This window comes from Maylandia zebra, linkage group LG11 (assembly GCF_041146795.1).
Source record: "Maylandia zebra isolate NMK-2024a linkage group LG11, Mzebra_GT3a, whole genome shotgun sequence".
NCBI classification, from domain to species: Eukaryota; Metazoa; Chordata; class Actinopteri; order Cichliformes; family Cichlidae; genus Maylandia; species Maylandia zebra.
Window position 1 is genome coordinate 14618060 of NC_135177.1, and position 18383 is coordinate 14636442.

An 18383-nucleotide genomic window follows, 5' to 3' on the forward strand; every position below is an offset into this window, starting at 1 on the left:
CTCTTTAATGCATCATTTTGTAAACTCACTAAATATTTTGCTAAATGCTTAAAGTTCTCAGAGAAAGTTCTTAACATGTGCCTCCAGTCAGCACTCAGTTTTATGAGAAATAATTGTTGTAAAGTTTAAAATACTAAACTGGTTTATGCTGTAACGTGTCAATACCAGGCTTTCTCCCTGTCAGGTTGTTTTCCTCTGATTTAGCCTGTCTTACTTCCATAGAGACAGCACAGTGTATGATAGAAATTCAACAGTGAAGCAAATTGGCAGAGCCACAGAGGGCGGATCGACAGCGAGAAGACAAGCTGGGAAGGAGGCGGAGAGCAGAGGAGGCAGTGTGAAAGATAGAGAACGAACGAGATGGAGATGATGATGGAGGGAGAGAGAGGCTGTGGTGGTTTATATAACATCTCCAGGATGGTCTTTGGCATGCGTCAGGGGGCTGAGCCATCAATCACTCCATCTGTGTAAAATCACGAGCTGACTCCAATATTGCTAAATATTTATACTGTCACATACACACAGGCGTGTAGATGAAAAGAGCCATTCATTAGGGCCTTCTCAGGCCTGTCAGCCTGGAGATGGAGATTAGAGAAGCAACCTCCCACTGCGCCTGCCTCTCCTCTCACCGAGCTCCTCAGCCCTATATATAGAGCCATCAGGACGATAAATATCTCCAGCCTGCCTCTGTTAGGTAAATACCCAGTAAATATGGCAGGGAGGATCGGAAACTAAGCTAAACAGACCTGTGTGCCTGAGAGTGTGTGTTGTGGTCGCGTATGAGTCACTGAATAGGGAACAATAAGGGCTTGTCATACTATATTCTGTGTTGATATACTGTGTGGATGGCCAGGCTTTGAATTAGCTGGCATCAGTGATGTTCTAGTAAATAAGAAGGTGGCTAAACTGTTACTTCAACCAAAGATGACATGCCACTGGACTGTTTGTATAAAGTGAAAATCAGCTCTGTGTTCAGCAAAGCATTACTGTATGAATTTCCTCCTCATTTAAATCTGTCATCGTGATACACCTTGGTCTGTGACTTGCCAGGATCCAGTGTTTTTTGGTACTTTGCCAAGCTTGACCTTCTCTTATTATACTTCATGAAATGGCAATACAGTTCTAATGTGCTGTATTTCCATCATTGCTTATTTGCAGCACTTGTTGTGTTGTTGCTCCTTTGCGTGCTTTTGGTGTCACAATAGCTGATTTCCAGTATCTACAGTATATTTTGTTTGATACTAATTTTCTTCATTATTGTGAAGTTGGTTGATGGTGGTAATTGTGCCATTAAATCAGATGTTGCACATGAACACACTGTAATAAGAAACCACCACCAAACCCTTACAAATGAGAAGCTGCTACATTGTTTAGCAGCTTTGTCTGAAATTGATTACTATCTTTGTACAGATGTTACTATGTCATTTTCTGTCATTTAGACCAGCGGTCTCCAACCTTTTTTGCGCCACGGACCGGTTTATGCCCGACATTATTTTCACGCACCGGCCTTTAAGGTGTCGCGGATAAATACAACAAAATAAAACTAGTACCGGTACCGAAAAAAAGAAGATTTATTCATAACACACGTGAAAAGACCCAGGAAAACAGAGTTAATGATAAAAACGATAACAAAATAACGCTGAAAACCGATTAAAAACCCTGAAAACCATACATTTCACACCTGAGCCTCAACTCTCCCGGTACCAAACGACTCACGGACCGATACGGGTCCGAGGCCCGGGGGTTGGGGACCGCTGATTTAGACAGTTAACCAGCCAATCCTTTCAGCTAACATAAATATGAATAATACCACCTTGGACATATTTGATTATTTTCCCACATTTCACACACTCTTAGTTTAAATGCTCTGCAGTTTGGTAAAGAAAATGTTTGTGAGCTGCAACTCTAATTGCATTTTTAAACTAGAGCTTTTGGACAAAGACAATAATTCCTGAATGACTGATGGCTGTTGTCAAGCTTGAAGATTTAGGCTTCACTTTGTTTCCCTTTCTGGGCCTCTGTACTAAGATTTTCTAAAGCATTCTGCTTCTGTCTCTTTGTTTATTCCCTTTCTCCCTCAATCCAATCGAGACCACTTTGACTTCATTTCTCCACCCAGTTTATTTTAGAAATTTTGAAGCAAGCCATTATGTTGCGATTATTCACTTCATCCGCCTTGACGGACCTCAGATCACTGCGCAGTTCAGGCCTTGGCAACAAAAAGACATCAGCAACATCATCTTCACACTGTAATTACCAGAATGGGGGGAAAATTTCATTTTGATTAGTGAAAAAGCTTTTATTCTCAAACTCACATCCATAATTAATCATTAAATCATAGGAGAGTGAGTGAGAGGGATAGATAGGGGGACATAGTGAAAGGACTGCAGAGGGATGGATGGAGGATGGGAGGGAGGGAGGTAGCAAAAGAGAAAGGGAAAGGCATGCAATTATCTGCAGAAGTTCGACATCCCCAGTAAATCCACAGAGCCGTCTGACATTGCTAATTAAAGAAGCAATCAAAGGTCCACCTCCAGAGCTTTTGAGAGAAAGACGAGAGAGAGTTAGAAGAAGGAAACAGGACAGAGGAATAGAAGGAAGTTCTAATGGGGGAGAGCGAGAGGAGGGAAGGAGGGAGAATATGGGAAAGAAAAAGTGTTATGATCTTTGTTATTGTTTCATATGTCAACCGCCCCTCTTGGATTCTTGGATGGGGCTCTTTACGCGCCTCCTCGCTCTATTCTGTTTCATTCTTTGCTACTCGCATCTGGCCATCACACTGTGATCATTTCTGACCTTCATCTGCAGAGTGCAAATAGCTGTGATTTACAGCATCAGGGAAATAACCGGCACTCCAACAAAAAGTAATACATTAGTCATATCTGGTTACTCATTTTTAAAGTTGAAATGATGTATCTTCTGATGCTTTTCTAGGCCACATAATCAGTGATGTAACCTGCAGTCATCAGGTGTTTCAGGCCTTTCAGCACCAGACGCCCTCTCACTGACAACCCTGCTGAGGTTGATCAGGCCTCACTTTGTGCGGCTGTATCAACCTCCCACACATTTGCTTTTCTTTTTCTTTTTTTCATCTGCAGCCAACCAGATGAATCCTCAGCAGCCCGTGTTTTGTGGTACATGATGCTCATGTTGTGATGTAAAGCATACCATTGATCTTGTGGAGGGACTTTCCTGTGAGCCAGTGCATCCTGCATCAACTGTACTGGCTAACGAAACCTTTGTATTTGCACTTATTATTTTGAAAGTCCTCTGCATCTGGTCTTCCAGGAAGTGATTAGTGCCGGTTTTTCTTGAAACATCTAATGATAGCCGCTTGCCCAGGTCACCTATTAACTGACAGCACTGTCATTTATTACTTATTTATTCTTCTGTAAGGCCATTTTTTTCCTTCTGTTGTGGTTCATTAAGTTTTTAAATGTGTAACAGTTTTCGCCTAATTTCTAAAAGCAGGTGTCCGAACGTGACTTTTCCTGTCTAGTGAAAAATGTGCAAACAAAGCACTGTTACCATAGTTTCTTGCAAATTCTTTCCGAAATTAAAATAGCACATAAAAGAGCATAATTAGCACTTGCTCTTAAATCTTTTTGGCTCAAATAAAAATCTAGCCTGTTTCGAAAGATGTATTTAATGACACCTACTTTGTAACTGAAAATAAACACTTATTTACCAGACTTTAACTAACTCATTAACTACATGACACCAACAGCTCTTTAATAATAATAATGGATACTTTATTGATCCCCATGGGGAAATTACTTGTTTTTCTCTGCATTTGACCCATTCACTCAGTGAAGCAGTGGGCAGCCCACTAAGCAGGCGCCCGGGGAGCAGTGTGTAGGGACGGTACCTTGCTCAGGGGTACCTCAGGGTAGCCGTTAAGTGGATTCGAACCGCCGACCTTCCGATCATGGGGCGACCACTTTACCTACTGAGCTATCCCTGCCCCTTTGAATGGTGAAATAGAAAGATAAAGCTGTGTCTTCTTTTTTTTTTTCTTGCTTTTACTCTTTCACTTTTCACCTCTGTTTCTCTCCCTCCTCTCCCTTCAGGGGCACATGGGGGACATGAAGTAGATGGAGTTAGTGTGGAGCAGATTAGACTCACACTGGGTCATCCTCTGTCAGCAGAAAAAGAGCTGAGAGCAGGACACCAACCTGTGTTTCTTCTGACCACATACTCCGTTTGTGTGTGTGTGTGTGTGTGTGTGTGTGTGTGTGTGTGTGTGTGTGTGTGTGTGTGTGTGTGTGTGTGTGTGTGTGTGTGTGTGTGCATTTGTATTTCTCACCTCTTGAACCCTTTCAATCTCAGCTGTTCGACTAGTATATTTTATTGTTCAGTGCTTTAGATGTTATTGCAGTTAAAAGAATTTTGGTTATTTATTTTACACTTTCATGTCAGACATGAAAGTGTAAAATGTTCCTTGTGTTCCTAATCAAAAAAAATATTTGTTTCTAGAGTCTGCATTTGGAGTTTGTGCAACCGCCATATAGCATTGCTAACCAAGAAAGCTAATGGGAGCTAACTTGGTTAGCAAGCTCCATCAATAAACAGGGTGAAACTGACCCAGTTTACTGTTTGGTGCTGAGTAACAGGTTAATGAAATATACAAGTTTCACTTACCAGAAGTGAAGCACAGACTGTGAGGTTGTATTTGACAGCAGACCACATTATTTGTCAGTTACTGTAATTAAAAATGCTTCAAAAGGCACTGATGCTTTAACACCGCGATGTGGCCCAGTTCAGTCTGTTAGCAGAGGGGAGACCTGGCAGACAGCTGCTTCTACAGCTGCCCTTATCGTGACAGCTGTCAATCAAAGCATCCCCGCCCCTAAAGCTGCTTCCACACTGGAAAGTGATCTACAGCAGCGTAGCAACCAAACACCAGGTGGCTGACATTCAGCGACTTCAAACGGTGGGAAAAACCGCCAGTGATGCAAAATGGGCGGGACCTAAGAGAAACTTTTCTCTTCTAAGCGAGTGAATAAGGTGACTACCAATGAGAGTGTAGGATACCATGACTGACATATAATGTTTTAGTAAATTAAATTAGAGGGTTACCTAGACAACCAACACCTGAAATGTCCTCAAGTGGCCATATGTCAGTTTCAGAGAGCTGTGGAGCTTTAGTCTTAACAAAATCCAAAACAGCTTGGAATAAAAAACTTTAAAAAACACTTCACATAGAGTTGTTATGCTGGGGGACAAGAGAAAATGAAGCAACCGGCTTCAGTTTTCAGCCCTGGGGGTTGCTACTTGGGTGGCAAAGTGGTGCCATGTTGCCTCACAGCAAGAAAGTTCTGGGTTCAAATCTGCTGCTTTGTCCCTTTTTTTAAGGTTGCTTGTCTCTCTGTGTTACATGTCGAGGGTGTACACTGCCTTTCAGTCTGTCAGCTGGGATATTCAGCCCCCCACGACCCCAGTTGAAGAAGCAATTAGAAAATGCTGGAAAATTGTGGGCGGTTTCTTGAATTTCTTGAGAGAAAATAAGACGACACTTTGATGCTTTTCATTGAAACTATAATCAGTTAAAACATATTATGCTACTCTTAAGCTTTTCTACAGTGGATTCCAAGTCCTTGATTATATGTGGCTGACATTTAGTATATGTTCTGAAAATACAACTATTTTGAATGTTTGTTCTGTTGCGTGTGTGGGAAGAAGTGTAATACATTAGCAAACATCCACATTTTTTCTGTTTTTATTGTGTTGTTTTAGTTTTGAGGTGTTTTTTTGTCTTCAAGCCATTGTTTGAAATTGCAAGCTCACAAAAATCTGTAGTTATGATTTTCAGATTTTTGATGTTTGTTGATTGATTGATCTGCTTACCCTTCCATAGTCCACAGGACAAAATGGGCAGACAGAGGGGAAAACATGAAAAGAATAATTGTGGTTATTTACAGATCTCCTGCCAGAGCTAAGCTCTTCTCAGTCTCGGAACATTTAAAACAATGAAAGTAAAAGCAGCCTGTAATCTATAAAAAAAACACTTAACCTTTCACAGGAAGAAGGGAACACAATAGAGAGCACATAAAACAAAACTTTAGTGGGCTGGAGAAAATACAATAGTAAATATCAATGTAGTCATTCATTTCTGTCACGATTAATTATGAAAAAAGCATTAAACATTTTCTTTAAGGTCCACCTAGTCACTGATGGATTCACATTGGCCCTCAAAGTCAGTGTATTGGTGTTACAGCCCAGAAGGTCCCCTGTCAGTCTGTGGCCTCATTCTCTTGTGTTTATTCGTCCTTGGAGTGAGTTCAGTGTGCCTCCATCTCTCTCTCTCTCTCTGCCCTGTCCACCCAGTGTCAATCTGGATGCTGTATAATTGGTTGTTTTTTGGTCTGCCGGCCTGTCCCTCCTTGGCATTGATTCATAGCATTTCTAAAGGTGACAGTAACGGCTGTCCCTATCAGACAAAGTAGAGTCATCGCTAGCTGGACCTCGGCTGACCTGCTAGTTTGTTCACACACACTCAGGCACGCAAACACACACCTGCCCATATGTAGAGATGCATAGGAAACATGTGTGTGAATAAAGTCATTCAGAAAGTATAAAACTCAAGACAAAAGTAGCATATATGTGTGTGTGTTTTTAAAATTAAGATTAAATATATTAAAATGCATTTTAAAAAAATGTAAACAAGGAAAATGCAGGTGCATACAATGGCATGAAATATGTTTTACAAAAAAATGATATAACCACCATGCCACTACTAGATTTCTGTGCGAAATATATCTATATTTAAAGGATTTATGGATTCTTAAGTTAAAGCCAAATATCTTTTGTGCATGGACCTTATATAAAGGATGGACATATCTTCTTTAAAGCTGCATTGTCTCTAATGACCAGCAGGGGTCGACTCCTCTGGTTGTAAAATGAAATCAGAATATGAAGACATCTAAGGGAAAATGAGCCTACTGCCCACTTTATATATGACCAAAGTAAATACTATTATTAAAAAACATGATGTTAATGCTGTAAATTGTGATTTCCAGCAAAAAAAAAAAAAAAAAAAAAGGAAGAACGTAGGATGTGCCTTAGGACAGGCCTGCTTGTAACTGTCATAATGCTACTGTATGAGCGTGCGGTGTCTCGGTTTCAAATGCAAGCTTTAAGATTAGGGTTTTAAGGACCAGTAAGTGATTCATAGTGGGTGAGTTTGTTATATAGTGCCACGGTTTAATGAAGTCACATTTCCGTGAGCTTTGACCATTAAAGTTTAATTCCTTCATCTTTGAGTGTTTTGGCCAAATTCAAAGAGTTTCCAACAGGGCGTTGAAGAGTCATAGTACTTAAGAATAGAGGGGATGAATGTATGTAGATAATACAGAAATGTTGCCATCATGTAGCCAAAATAAATAGAGTGCGCACAAATATACATTTATATGCATTAAAATAGTCACATGTGCACAGACATCCATGCAGACACACTCTGAACATCATCATATGCAGGCCATCCTCGATGACCTGGATCCACCCAGAAGTGATGCTTTATCTACTTAACAGTGTCACCTTCAAAGGCTTCTGACACAAATGGACACACATACACTCTCACAAACCACCTCATCTGTAAAAATCCCTCCACAAACAACAGTGTGTCAGGTTTAGGGGTCTCCATCATTTTAAGGCGCTGGCTTCATATCTATAATTGAAGGTAATCGCCTGGTAAAAGGATTGTAAAGGGTTTTGTGCAAAATTCCAAAAATAAGCTGGCTTTTTCATGGTCCTGTTATTGACCTTGTAATTGATTTGGTGAGCCTTTTTTTCCCTTTCTTGTGTTATAGTTTGATACCGTATAATTGACTTTGCTCGCTGTGGTGTCTATTCAGGTTGATTTCTTTGTCTTCTGTACTGTCAGCAACCACTCAGGACTTGCTCTTGGTTACTTCCAGGTTAAAGTGAGGGGTACAAATTTGAGTTAAGGATTCTGACTACTGCAACGTCCTGATGAATATAACAAGACTCACACTGTGCTCTCCCCTGGTTGTATGTGTATGTGCGAGTAAGCTTATATTCACAGCACCCTGACCTGTGTTACCGTGAATGTAATTGATTGTGTGTGTGCTGGTGTCTCAGTGTTAAGGTTAATTTCTCTAACTGCTGGTAAGTGCTGTCTGACCGTTCCCTTGGCGGCCTCTCCGAGCTAAAGTAATGCCACTTAGAGCCCCTGGGCCCCCACCGCTGGCCAGCACATTGATCCGCTGATCAATAATCACATCTGTACCACACACCGTGTGTGTGAGGCTTCTGCACTGATGCTTACACACAGAATAGTGTCTAGAACAAAGTGTCACTGAATGGTTATCAAACTGAGGTCTGAGGGTCACCAAATGGTCATTGAAGTGGTTCCAGAGGAGCCCCCAAGCAGAATAAGGTTATGTTTAATTCCAGTAGCGTTTCATTTAATATAAAGTTATCATGTTCTGAGACCAGAGTCCTTTGCAGCACTTTTCTCCCCATACAGTGCACACAGTTGTGTCCTCCTTGGATTATTTTCTGATCATGCTCCAACAGTTAATCAAACAGTGAACAACTGCAGGCATTAAAATAACTTCCTGTAAATTGTGCTGTTGCTTCTTAGCAGCAGACATCAAATTTTATCAGGTAGTTTTTGGGAGCATGAGTCTATTCTAGCAGTGCAGCCAGGTCTGATCCCAAAAAGTAGTTGTGCCGGCAATCCCCTGTGCTTTCTGGTATTAATTGGAAAGAAAACTAGAAAATTGGCCTTTGATTTAATACTGATCATATTTTCCTTACATGTATCATGCTGTTCACTGCGCTCTTCTCGCTGATTCTTCCATATTTCTGTTTGCTTTGCAAATTCTTCTATAAACTAGTCATCTGATAGTTCAGTAAAAGCACCATCACCCCTGTCATCTGATATAAGAAGTAAAGTGCTTCCTCAAATACAGTGTTATATCCCCTGTACAAATTCATTATCAGCATTAAAAGCATACCTCAAGGTTTTTTTGTTTCTTTCGTTTTGGAAATGAGAGTGACATCATCACCTGTCTGTGCATCCTTTTCCTCCTCCCGTTCTTTTATTCTTCTCAGGGAGCCTCCATCTTGTTTCAGATCACAGCCAATAAAGCAGCCTGCACCTCTCTCTCTTTCTCTCATCCTCTCTCCTTCTTCCTGTTAAAGGAGTCAGTCAGTCAGAACACTCAAAACACATATTAAACAGGCATCAGCCTCTCGCCGGGGCCAAATCACGCTGTTCAAATGTTGTTCTTCCACCGGGAGCGCAGGACAACTGAAGAGATGGGATCTGCAACATTAACTTGATTCACGGCTGCGGCGACTGAGTGACACTCCATAAACCTCAGCGGGCCGCCGCTGGGCCCCGCCGACAGCACCCCATGGCTAATGTGACACACACTAGCAACGCGTAGCCTCGCCACCCCCACAGCACAACACCAACACATTTTTGCAGCACAGCAAGCACACGCAGAGACAAATAGGAATAGGAGCGCATGTGGTAGAGACACACATCGGTAAAGCCTGACCTTAACCCACAATGCTGACATAAACAACACGTGAACTTAGAGATTCACACAAAAACTGGCAGAGACTGAGCTTTAGTCACCCGAGCTTCATTAGTTTCTACACTAATGTGCTTTTTCTCTCCTAAAATCACACACACACTCTTACAAACAGGTTCTATGGTGCAGTGGTAGAAACTGAACAGCCACTGAGTTATTGTCCTCTCCGGCCGACCTCTCAGCTCGAAGCATTTTGGTGTAGGCAGTTAGCACTGGCCCTGTAGCTCTGTGTAAATAGCTAACCTCTGCTGCTCAAAATGCCACCTTCTTCTGGCTGCCTTTGACAGTACTGACTCCTTCCACACACTAACTACAGCGCTTGTCACTTGGGTTACAAATAGCAGGGCCTGAATTGATATTTACTACAGAGACTTGTTGCCTCTGTGCTGCAGTGCCGCAATAATTTTTTCTTTTTTTTTTTTTCGTGTTTTGCCCTTAAACAAATGCATAGTGTTAGCTTTACCTGCATATGTAATGAGATAGATGTATAGGGTAGATTTAGAAAGACACTTCAAACATGAGAGGAGAGACTGAATAAAGAGGGTTAGAATCAGGGAGTTGAACACTCTACTTATGAGTATTTAAGCTGTAATGCACAATGTATACTATATATCTTTCTAAGAGAAGAGTCTGCTCCCTCTTAACAAAGCTGCAGTCTGATTGCCCTCTTCATTAAAGTTACCATTTCATGTGGAGAGGAAACATCTTGATTTAAAGAAATCACCTTGTCCATCTACACTTCAACTGTTACACTACCTCTTCAGTCCTCTATTATCAGTTTCTTTTCTTCTTTTATGTGTAGAGTCATTTTTGAATTCATTGTCATGTCATTAGCATTAGCATCTTACAGCTTACAGCAAAGCTAAGGTTATTAATAAAGCCTTAAAATGAAAACAATGGAATTTGAATGAAAAGAACAGAATTTGATCAAAAACGAAAGAATTTGCATGAAAACAACAGAATTTGAACAAAAACAACGGAATTTGAATGAAAACAACAGAATTAGAATGTATAGAACAGAGTTTGAATGAAAGCAAAAGAATTCTAAAACAAACAATAGAATTGGAATAAAAGAGTAGAATTAGAATGAAAACAACAGCATTTGAATGAAAACAACGGAATTTCAATGAAAAGAACGGAATTAGAATGAAATGAATAGAATTTGAATGAAAACGACGGAATTAGAATGAACAGACCAGAATTTGAGTCAAAACAATGGAATTAGAATGAAAAGAACAGAATTTGAATGAAAACGACGGAATTTGAATGAAAACAACAGAATTAGAGAACAAGCAATGGAATTTGAATGAAAACAATGGAATTTGAAGGAAAACGACGGAATTTGAATGAAAACAACAGAATTTGATCAAAAATAAAAGAATTTGCATGAAAACAACAGAATTACAATGAAAACCACGGAATTTGAATGAAAACAACAGTATTTGAGAACAAACAATGGAATTTAAATGAAAACAATGGAATTTGCATGAAAACGACGGAATTAGAATAAAAACAACAGCATTTGAATGAAAACAACGGAATTTCAATGAAATGAACAGAATTAGAATGAAATGAATAGAATTTGAATGAAAACAACGGAATTAGAATGAACAGACCAGAATTTGAATCAAAACAATGGAATTAGAATGAAAAGAACAGAATTTGAATGAAAACAACGGAATTTGAATGAAAACAATGGAAGTTTAAAACAAACAACAGAATTAGAATGAAAACAACGGAATTAAAATGAAAACGACCGAATTTAAATGAAAACAACAGAATTTGATCAAAAACCAAAGAATTTGAATGAAAACAACAGAATTTGAACGAAAACAACGGAATTAGAATGAAAACAACGGAATTTGAAAACAAACAACGGAATTTGAATGAAAACAACGGAGTTAGAATGTACAGAACAGAGTTAGAATGAAAGCAACAGAATTCTAAAAGAAACAATAGAATTTACATAAAAAGAGTAGAATTAAAATGAAAACGACAGAATTAAAATGAAAACAACAGAATTAAAATGAAAACAACAGAATTACAATGAAAACAACGGAATTTGAATGAAAACAACAGAATTACAATGAAAACAACGGAATTTGAATGAAAACAACAGAATTACAATGAAAACAACGGAATTAAAATGAAAACGACAGAATTTGAATGAAAACAACAGAATTTGAGAACAAACAATGGAATTTGAATGAAAACGACGGAATTTGAATGAAAACAATGGAATTTGAATGAAAACGACGGAATTAGAATGAAAACGACGGAATTTGAATGAAAACGACGGAATTAGAATGAAAACGACGGAATTTGAATGAAAACAATGGAATTTGAATGAAAACGACGGAATTTGAATGAAAACAATGGAATTTGAATGAAAACGACGGAATTTGAATGAAAACAATGGAATTTGAATGAAAACAATGGAATTTGAATGAAAACGACAGAATTTGAATGAAAACAACAGAATTTGAGAACAAACAATGGAATTTGAATGAAAACGACGGAATTTGAATGAAAACAATGGAATTTGAATGAAAACAACAGAATTTGAGAACAAACAATGGAATTTGAATGAAAACGACGGAATTTGAATGAAAACAATGGAATTTGAATGAAAACGACGGAATTAGAATGAAAACGACGGAATTTGAATGAAAACAATGGAATTTGAATGAAAACAATGGAATTTGAATGAAAACAACAGAATTTGAGACCAAACAATGGAATTTGAATGAAAACGACGGAATTTGAATGAAAACAATGGAATTTGAATGAAAACGACGGAATTTGAATGAAAACGACGGAATTTGAATGAAAACGACGGAATTTGAATGAAAACAATGGAATTAAAATGAAAACGACAGAATTAAAATGAAAACGACAGAATTTGAATGAAAACAACAGAATTTGAGAACAAACAATGGAATTTGAATGAAAACGACGGAATTAGAATGAAAACGACGGAATTAGAATGAAAACGACGGAATTTGAATGAAAACGACAGAATTTGAATGAAAACAATGGAATTTGAATGAAAACAACAGAATTTGAGAACAAACAATGGAATTTGAATGAAAACGACGGAATTTGAATGAAAACAATGGAATTTGAATGAAAACGACAGAATTTGAATGAAAACAATGGAATTTGAATGAAAACGACAGAATTTGAATGAAAACAACAGAATTTGAGAACAAACAATGGAATTTGAATGAAAACGACGGAATTTGAATGAAAACAATGGAATTTGAATGAAAACGACGGAATTAGAATGAAAACGACGGAATTAGAATGAAAACGACGGAATTTGAATGAAAACGACAGAATTTGAATGAAAACAATGGAATTTGAATGAAAACAACAGAATTTGAGAACAAACAATGGAATTTGAATGAAAACGACGGAATTTGAATGAAAACAATGGAATTTGAATGAAAACAATGGAATTTGAATGAAAACGACAGAATTTGAGAACAAACAATGGAATTTGAATGAAAACGACGGAATTTGAATGAAAACAACAGCATTTGAATGAAAACGACGGAATTTGAATGAAAACGACGGAATTAGAATGAAAACGACGGAATTTGAATGAAAACGACGGAATTTGAATGAAAACAATGGAATTTGAATGAAAACAATGGAATTTGAATGAAAACAATGGAATTTGAATGAAAACAACAGAATTTGAGAACAAACAATGGAATTTGAATGAAAACGACGGAATTTGAATGAAAACAATGGAATTTGAATGAAAACGACGGAATTTGAATGAAAACAATGGAATTTGAATGAAAACAACAGAATTTGAGAACAAACAATGGAATTTGAATGAAAACGACGGAATTTGAATGAAAACAATGGAATTTGAATGAAAACGACAGAATTTGAATGAAAACGACGGAATTAGAATGAAAACGACGGAATTAGAATGAAAACGACGGAATTTGAATGAAAACAATGGAATTTGAATGAAAACAACGGAATTTGAATGAACAGACCAGAATTTGAATCAAAACAATGCAATTAGAATGAAAAGAAAAGAATTTGAATGAAAACAACAGAATTTGAATGAAAACAACGGAAGTTTAAAACAAACAACAGAATTAGAATGAAAACAACGGAATTAATCAAAGCTGTGTTGCCAGCATAGACTATATATAAAAGATCCACTTAGCCATGGTTTATTGTCTGTTTTAAAGCCTTGATTTTGGTATTTTTGGTTGCCACCAGAGCCAGGCGTGACCATATAGTTGACCCTTAAAAAAGGGGTGAAGCACTAAGTTATCCGCTAACGCTAGCAAACCTGTCTATGTGTGTCCAAAAAAGAGACACTTGATAATTAACGCTAAGAAACAAAAAACTTGTTTATTAGAATTTCACAATTTCTAATTGGAGCTCAGATTTGTCGGTGGTGCGCTGAGTGACACAGAAAGCTGTGTTACTTGTCGAACAATTAAAAATACTCAAAAAGGCAGAAAGACTCTAAATACACTTGAGAGGTTTTGTTTAAGTGACTTGTGGCAAGGTCTTACAGAAAGCTAGTAGCTACAGCTGCAGAGACCAGGCTCTAAACAATTTCTTCTATGAAGTTGGGAGTTTTAACAATATCTGGATACATTTTTGGCAACCAAGCAGCAACCTTCAGGACTAAAAACTGAAACCAAAGCATGCTGCAGTTCCTCGACTGGCCACGTAAGCCTTGCTTCAGACAATCCTGGGGCCATTCTGAAGTGGCTTTTTTAGAATGAGTAAATTTCTTTTGCCCTTGAGGTTGCTACTTAGTTGCTAGAAAAGGCCAGACTGTATTAAAAATCTTTAACTTTGTCGCCTCCAAGTAGAATTTTCTGCTCTATCCATCTAAGCCTTAATAGTTCACTCTTTTGTCAGAAGCAGTTGTAATACATAAAGGGTTTTCTGTTTCCTTTCATTCACCTACAGCTGTGTAAAATGTTGTTTATTCCAAAAGCACCTTTGCAGTATTATCTGTTTTGCTGTCACCAAAGAATGAATGGTCATTTTCTATTTGGCTAGTAAGTGTGGGAGTTAAAACGAATGTGTTTCTGGTCGTGTTTGAGGAGGACGTGGCACCATTGGGTCAGAAGCTGTTTGTGGCATAACTCTGACTTTCTGATCACATTGTCCACCCTGTGAGTGGAGGACATTAAATGTTAGCTGTAGATAGGAATATCAATGATTGATGAGTTTTTTTCCTTTATGTACTGTGAGATCTGTATGATCTTGTGTGTTGCCCTTGGGTGTAAACCTTGTACCTCCAATGTTAGCATTTTAGAAACTTTAGAAAGAAAGGAAGGAGAAGAAAAAAAAGTACAGTTTTATTTCCTAAGAAGTTAGGAAAGTCTTTCCTATGGTGTTTGTAAAACCAATGTACATTTGAAATGACAATGTATGTTTGTTTGTTTTTTTACAGTTATTTTACAGTAAGTTCATCTGCACTCAGCAACCTAGGTGTGAGAGTCCCTTTTTCACTCTCTCAAATTCCTATTTTTCTGCATAGATTAGTCTACAAGTGTCTAAGCCAGGCGCTGTTTAAACAATGGCATTTCTAACACTGTTCCTATCACCTTGGAAACGCCATGGCAACCTGTGATCTGAGAGGGCACAGTGTGGCTCAATTAGCACCAGCCGTATCTCACCGCACTCTCCCGCCAGAAGAATATCTCCATATTCTGTCTCCTTTCATGCATTAAGTGACACAAATACGTGAAGTGTTACATCACCTTTTATGTCAACTTTCCATGTAGTTTTCCTCTCTCTCTTTTTTTTACACAGTGATGGATGCACACACACATAGGAAAGAAAGAATAATATATGCATTGCCATGTGTGGTACAGACAGTAATTGGCACTCCTCATTTGCCACTTTTAAATGAGATCCTGTCCATCTAGCCACTAAATGACTTTCATGTTTTTATGCTGTGATTGGGCCTCAAAAAGATCCTTTGTGTCATACTGGCTGCTAGAATGACAGGAAGGTTGCAGTCACTCTCAGACACCTTTTTCCTTCTTTAATTTCTAGCAGTCTGATAGATGGAGCTTCTTTATGTCATTATTGGCTGCTTATAACAAACATATTAACTAATAAGAAATGCATCACTGTGTTTCCCAGGTATCGTTTCCAAGTCCTTTGAGTGTCGTCTGAAAGGCCAGGGGGCTACATTTGTGGAAGCAGAGGATATGGGCTCCCCTTTGCACAGGAAAGACTCTTCTGAGTTATCGGGCCATGACGAGATCCAACAGGTCATCATCATCCAGGGCTATGGTGACGGAGAGGTAGCTATCGACCAGACCCTCGAGGAGTCAGCCGCTGCCACCCTGCAGACGCTGGCCATGGCCGGCCAGGTGGCCGAGGTGCTCCACATCACTGAAGACGGACAAGTCATAGCCTCGGGCAGGGAAGTGGCATCCGCAGGAGCCCACCTGGCTGGAGGCAGCACCCAGTACGTGGTCTTGGAGTCAGGGGAGGCCAGAAAGGAGTTTCAGGCTGTGGCCAGAGGAGGGGTAGCAGTCGCAGCTGCTGGTGGACAAAGTCACATTGTCTCAGAGTCCTCCACAGCTCTCGATGCTCTGCTCAGCGCAGTCAGCGAAATGGGCCATCAGGAGGAAATACAAGGAGAGGCAGCCATCGTTCATGAGGTCTTGACCCCAGAGATAGCTGAGGCTGTGCAGAGTGAAGTGCAGGGGGAGGGGAAGCAGGAGGGGGAGGAGCAGGTGCAGGTCATCCAGGGGACCGGCCAGGAGGACATGCAGGAAGTGCTGCAACTCGCCGCGTCCCAGATGATGAAGGAAGGCCTGACCCAGGTCATCGTCAATGATGAGGGCACGCACTACATTGTGACTGAGCTGGACAACTGCACCTTACAGGTGGAGGGAGAAGTGTATGGAGAGGCCGGGACAGGTGACGGGGAGGTGCACCAGGCGGAGCAGCAGACAGGAGAAGAGATAGTGGTGTACCTGGATTGAGCTGCTCGCAGTATTGTCCTGGAAGGGTAGAGGAGAGAGACATCCCTGAAAGATTCACATTGGGCATTTTATTTCACTTCCCCTGTTTAGCTAGGTTAAAGCTCACGTTAGCCCAGATGTTGTGTTCTGCATTGTCTCTGTTTAATTTCACCCTGCTTCATTCACTTCGTACATCACTTCTACCATCTTCTCTTGGGCTACACTGAACTCAGGTTAAACATCGTTTATTCAAAGCGACAGTAAAGGAAAAAAGGTTTTGGTGCTAAGTGAGCTAACCTGCAATCCACACAGCCGCCAAGACTGCTTTAATTAATTAATGCAACTTAAGGAAATGAATGAGTATACATTGTCATGAAATATTTTTACAATGCTTCTAATGTGCTAAGAGTTAAACAAGTTATTATAAAGAAAGTCTATCTTTTCATTTATAACAGAGCTAACAGGTTTTTTTTCTTGCTTTTTGATTTCTTTGTGGTACATTTATGTTGCAACCTAAAGTTTTTCTGTAGCAAAATAGATGTTTTTTTTTTCTTTTGATAACGCAGTGATTTAATTTGTGTGAGCAATCTTTTCTTTTTCTTCAAATCCTTTGTGTGTGTGTGTGTACTATTAGTTCCAAATCAGTAATACGATGAATGATTTCCCAAATAGACCTTATACATATTTTCTGTGTAGCGAAAAGTAAAGCAATGACAATTATATGTTTTAGATTTTTGACAGTCCTTCATTGTGTGGAAGGCCTGCTTAAAAAAACAAAACATGAGTGCAGTTTCATTTTTGACAATAAAGATTGAGCCTAATTTTTAACAAGTGTGCCCACATTTGTTTTCTTGGCAGTTAGCGCTGTTGATAGTTATGTCAGCAGCACGATGCTATCGTGCATACAGTGCAGCAGCATCGTACAGGCGACATGCACATACATGCATCAACTGATGGTTCCCATCAAGCTTTCTGATCACTAACACCGTCATTATCATCACCATTATCATTATCGTCATCATGATCACCATCATCCTAATCGCCATCCTCTCATCTCGTCCCCCCATCAGGCCCATTCTGTTCATTGCATTTTTTTCTCTTCCCCCCCCCCCAGCACTATTCAGCACTGGAGGGAGAATCAATATTCATTTAGGCCCCTACACAAGCCTGGTTTCTGATGGAGTGAGTGGGAGAGCGGTGTGACGGTTGCAAACACAATGGCCAACCACTGAAAGTAGAGAGAAAGCACTCGTACACACTGAGGGCATCAAAAGATCATCCCTTTAACACACACGCGCTGCGCGAGCAGAGCAAGAAGGTGGGCTGAGAGGGAGAAAGTGGTGGAGGAGTGGGCAGGAAAAATGAGAGCATTACAGATGGATGTTGAGAGAGGTGAGGCCAGGGAGAAGTGAAAGAGCGGTGAAATCCACAGCCACACAGAGAGAAGGGAGCCTGTAATTTCACATAACACCTGTCTGCCTTTCAGCCTGTCTTTGTCTCCTGCTCCCAGCCTCATGTTGCATTTATAAGCTCGCACAGTCTTTTCATGCTCTTCTTCCTTCTATTCAGCGGAGATGGGCGCATTTAACGGAGGTCACGTTCTCTGTGTGAGCAACCATACGTGCCTGTGAGAGCCAAGGTTTGTCAACACCCACTGAGTGGTGAGAATGCACCAATAGCATTTAGATGCCTCACATTTATAGAACTTACAGTTTGTTTTTATAATGCTTCCAAATATGTGTTATTCAAGAGTCATGTCACAACAACAGCAGTATGTGCGACTTCTTTTGTGACCTCTCAGTGGGCTCCTGATGCCAAGGTTGAGCAGCGCTGCTTTAAA

The 18383-nt window shown here is 39.6% G+C and overlaps 1 protein-coding gene across 3 annotated transcripts in view; it reads left to right on the plus strand.

The window, feature by feature from the left end:
- Window positions 1-17374, plus strand: part of znf407 (zinc finger protein 407) — a 161700-nt gene extending 144326 nt beyond the window's left edge. For all 3 annotated transcript variants that reach the window (XM_004566810.2, XM_076889826.1, XM_076889827.1), the window contains exon 10: window positions 15711-17374. In XM_004566810.2, the coding sequence (XP_004566867.1) occupies window positions 15711-16564 (854 nt within the window). In that variant the 3' untranslated portion in view covers window positions 16565-17374. The remainder of the gene's footprint in view (window positions 1-15710) is intronic.
- Window positions 17375-18383: the final 1009 nt, after the last annotated feature.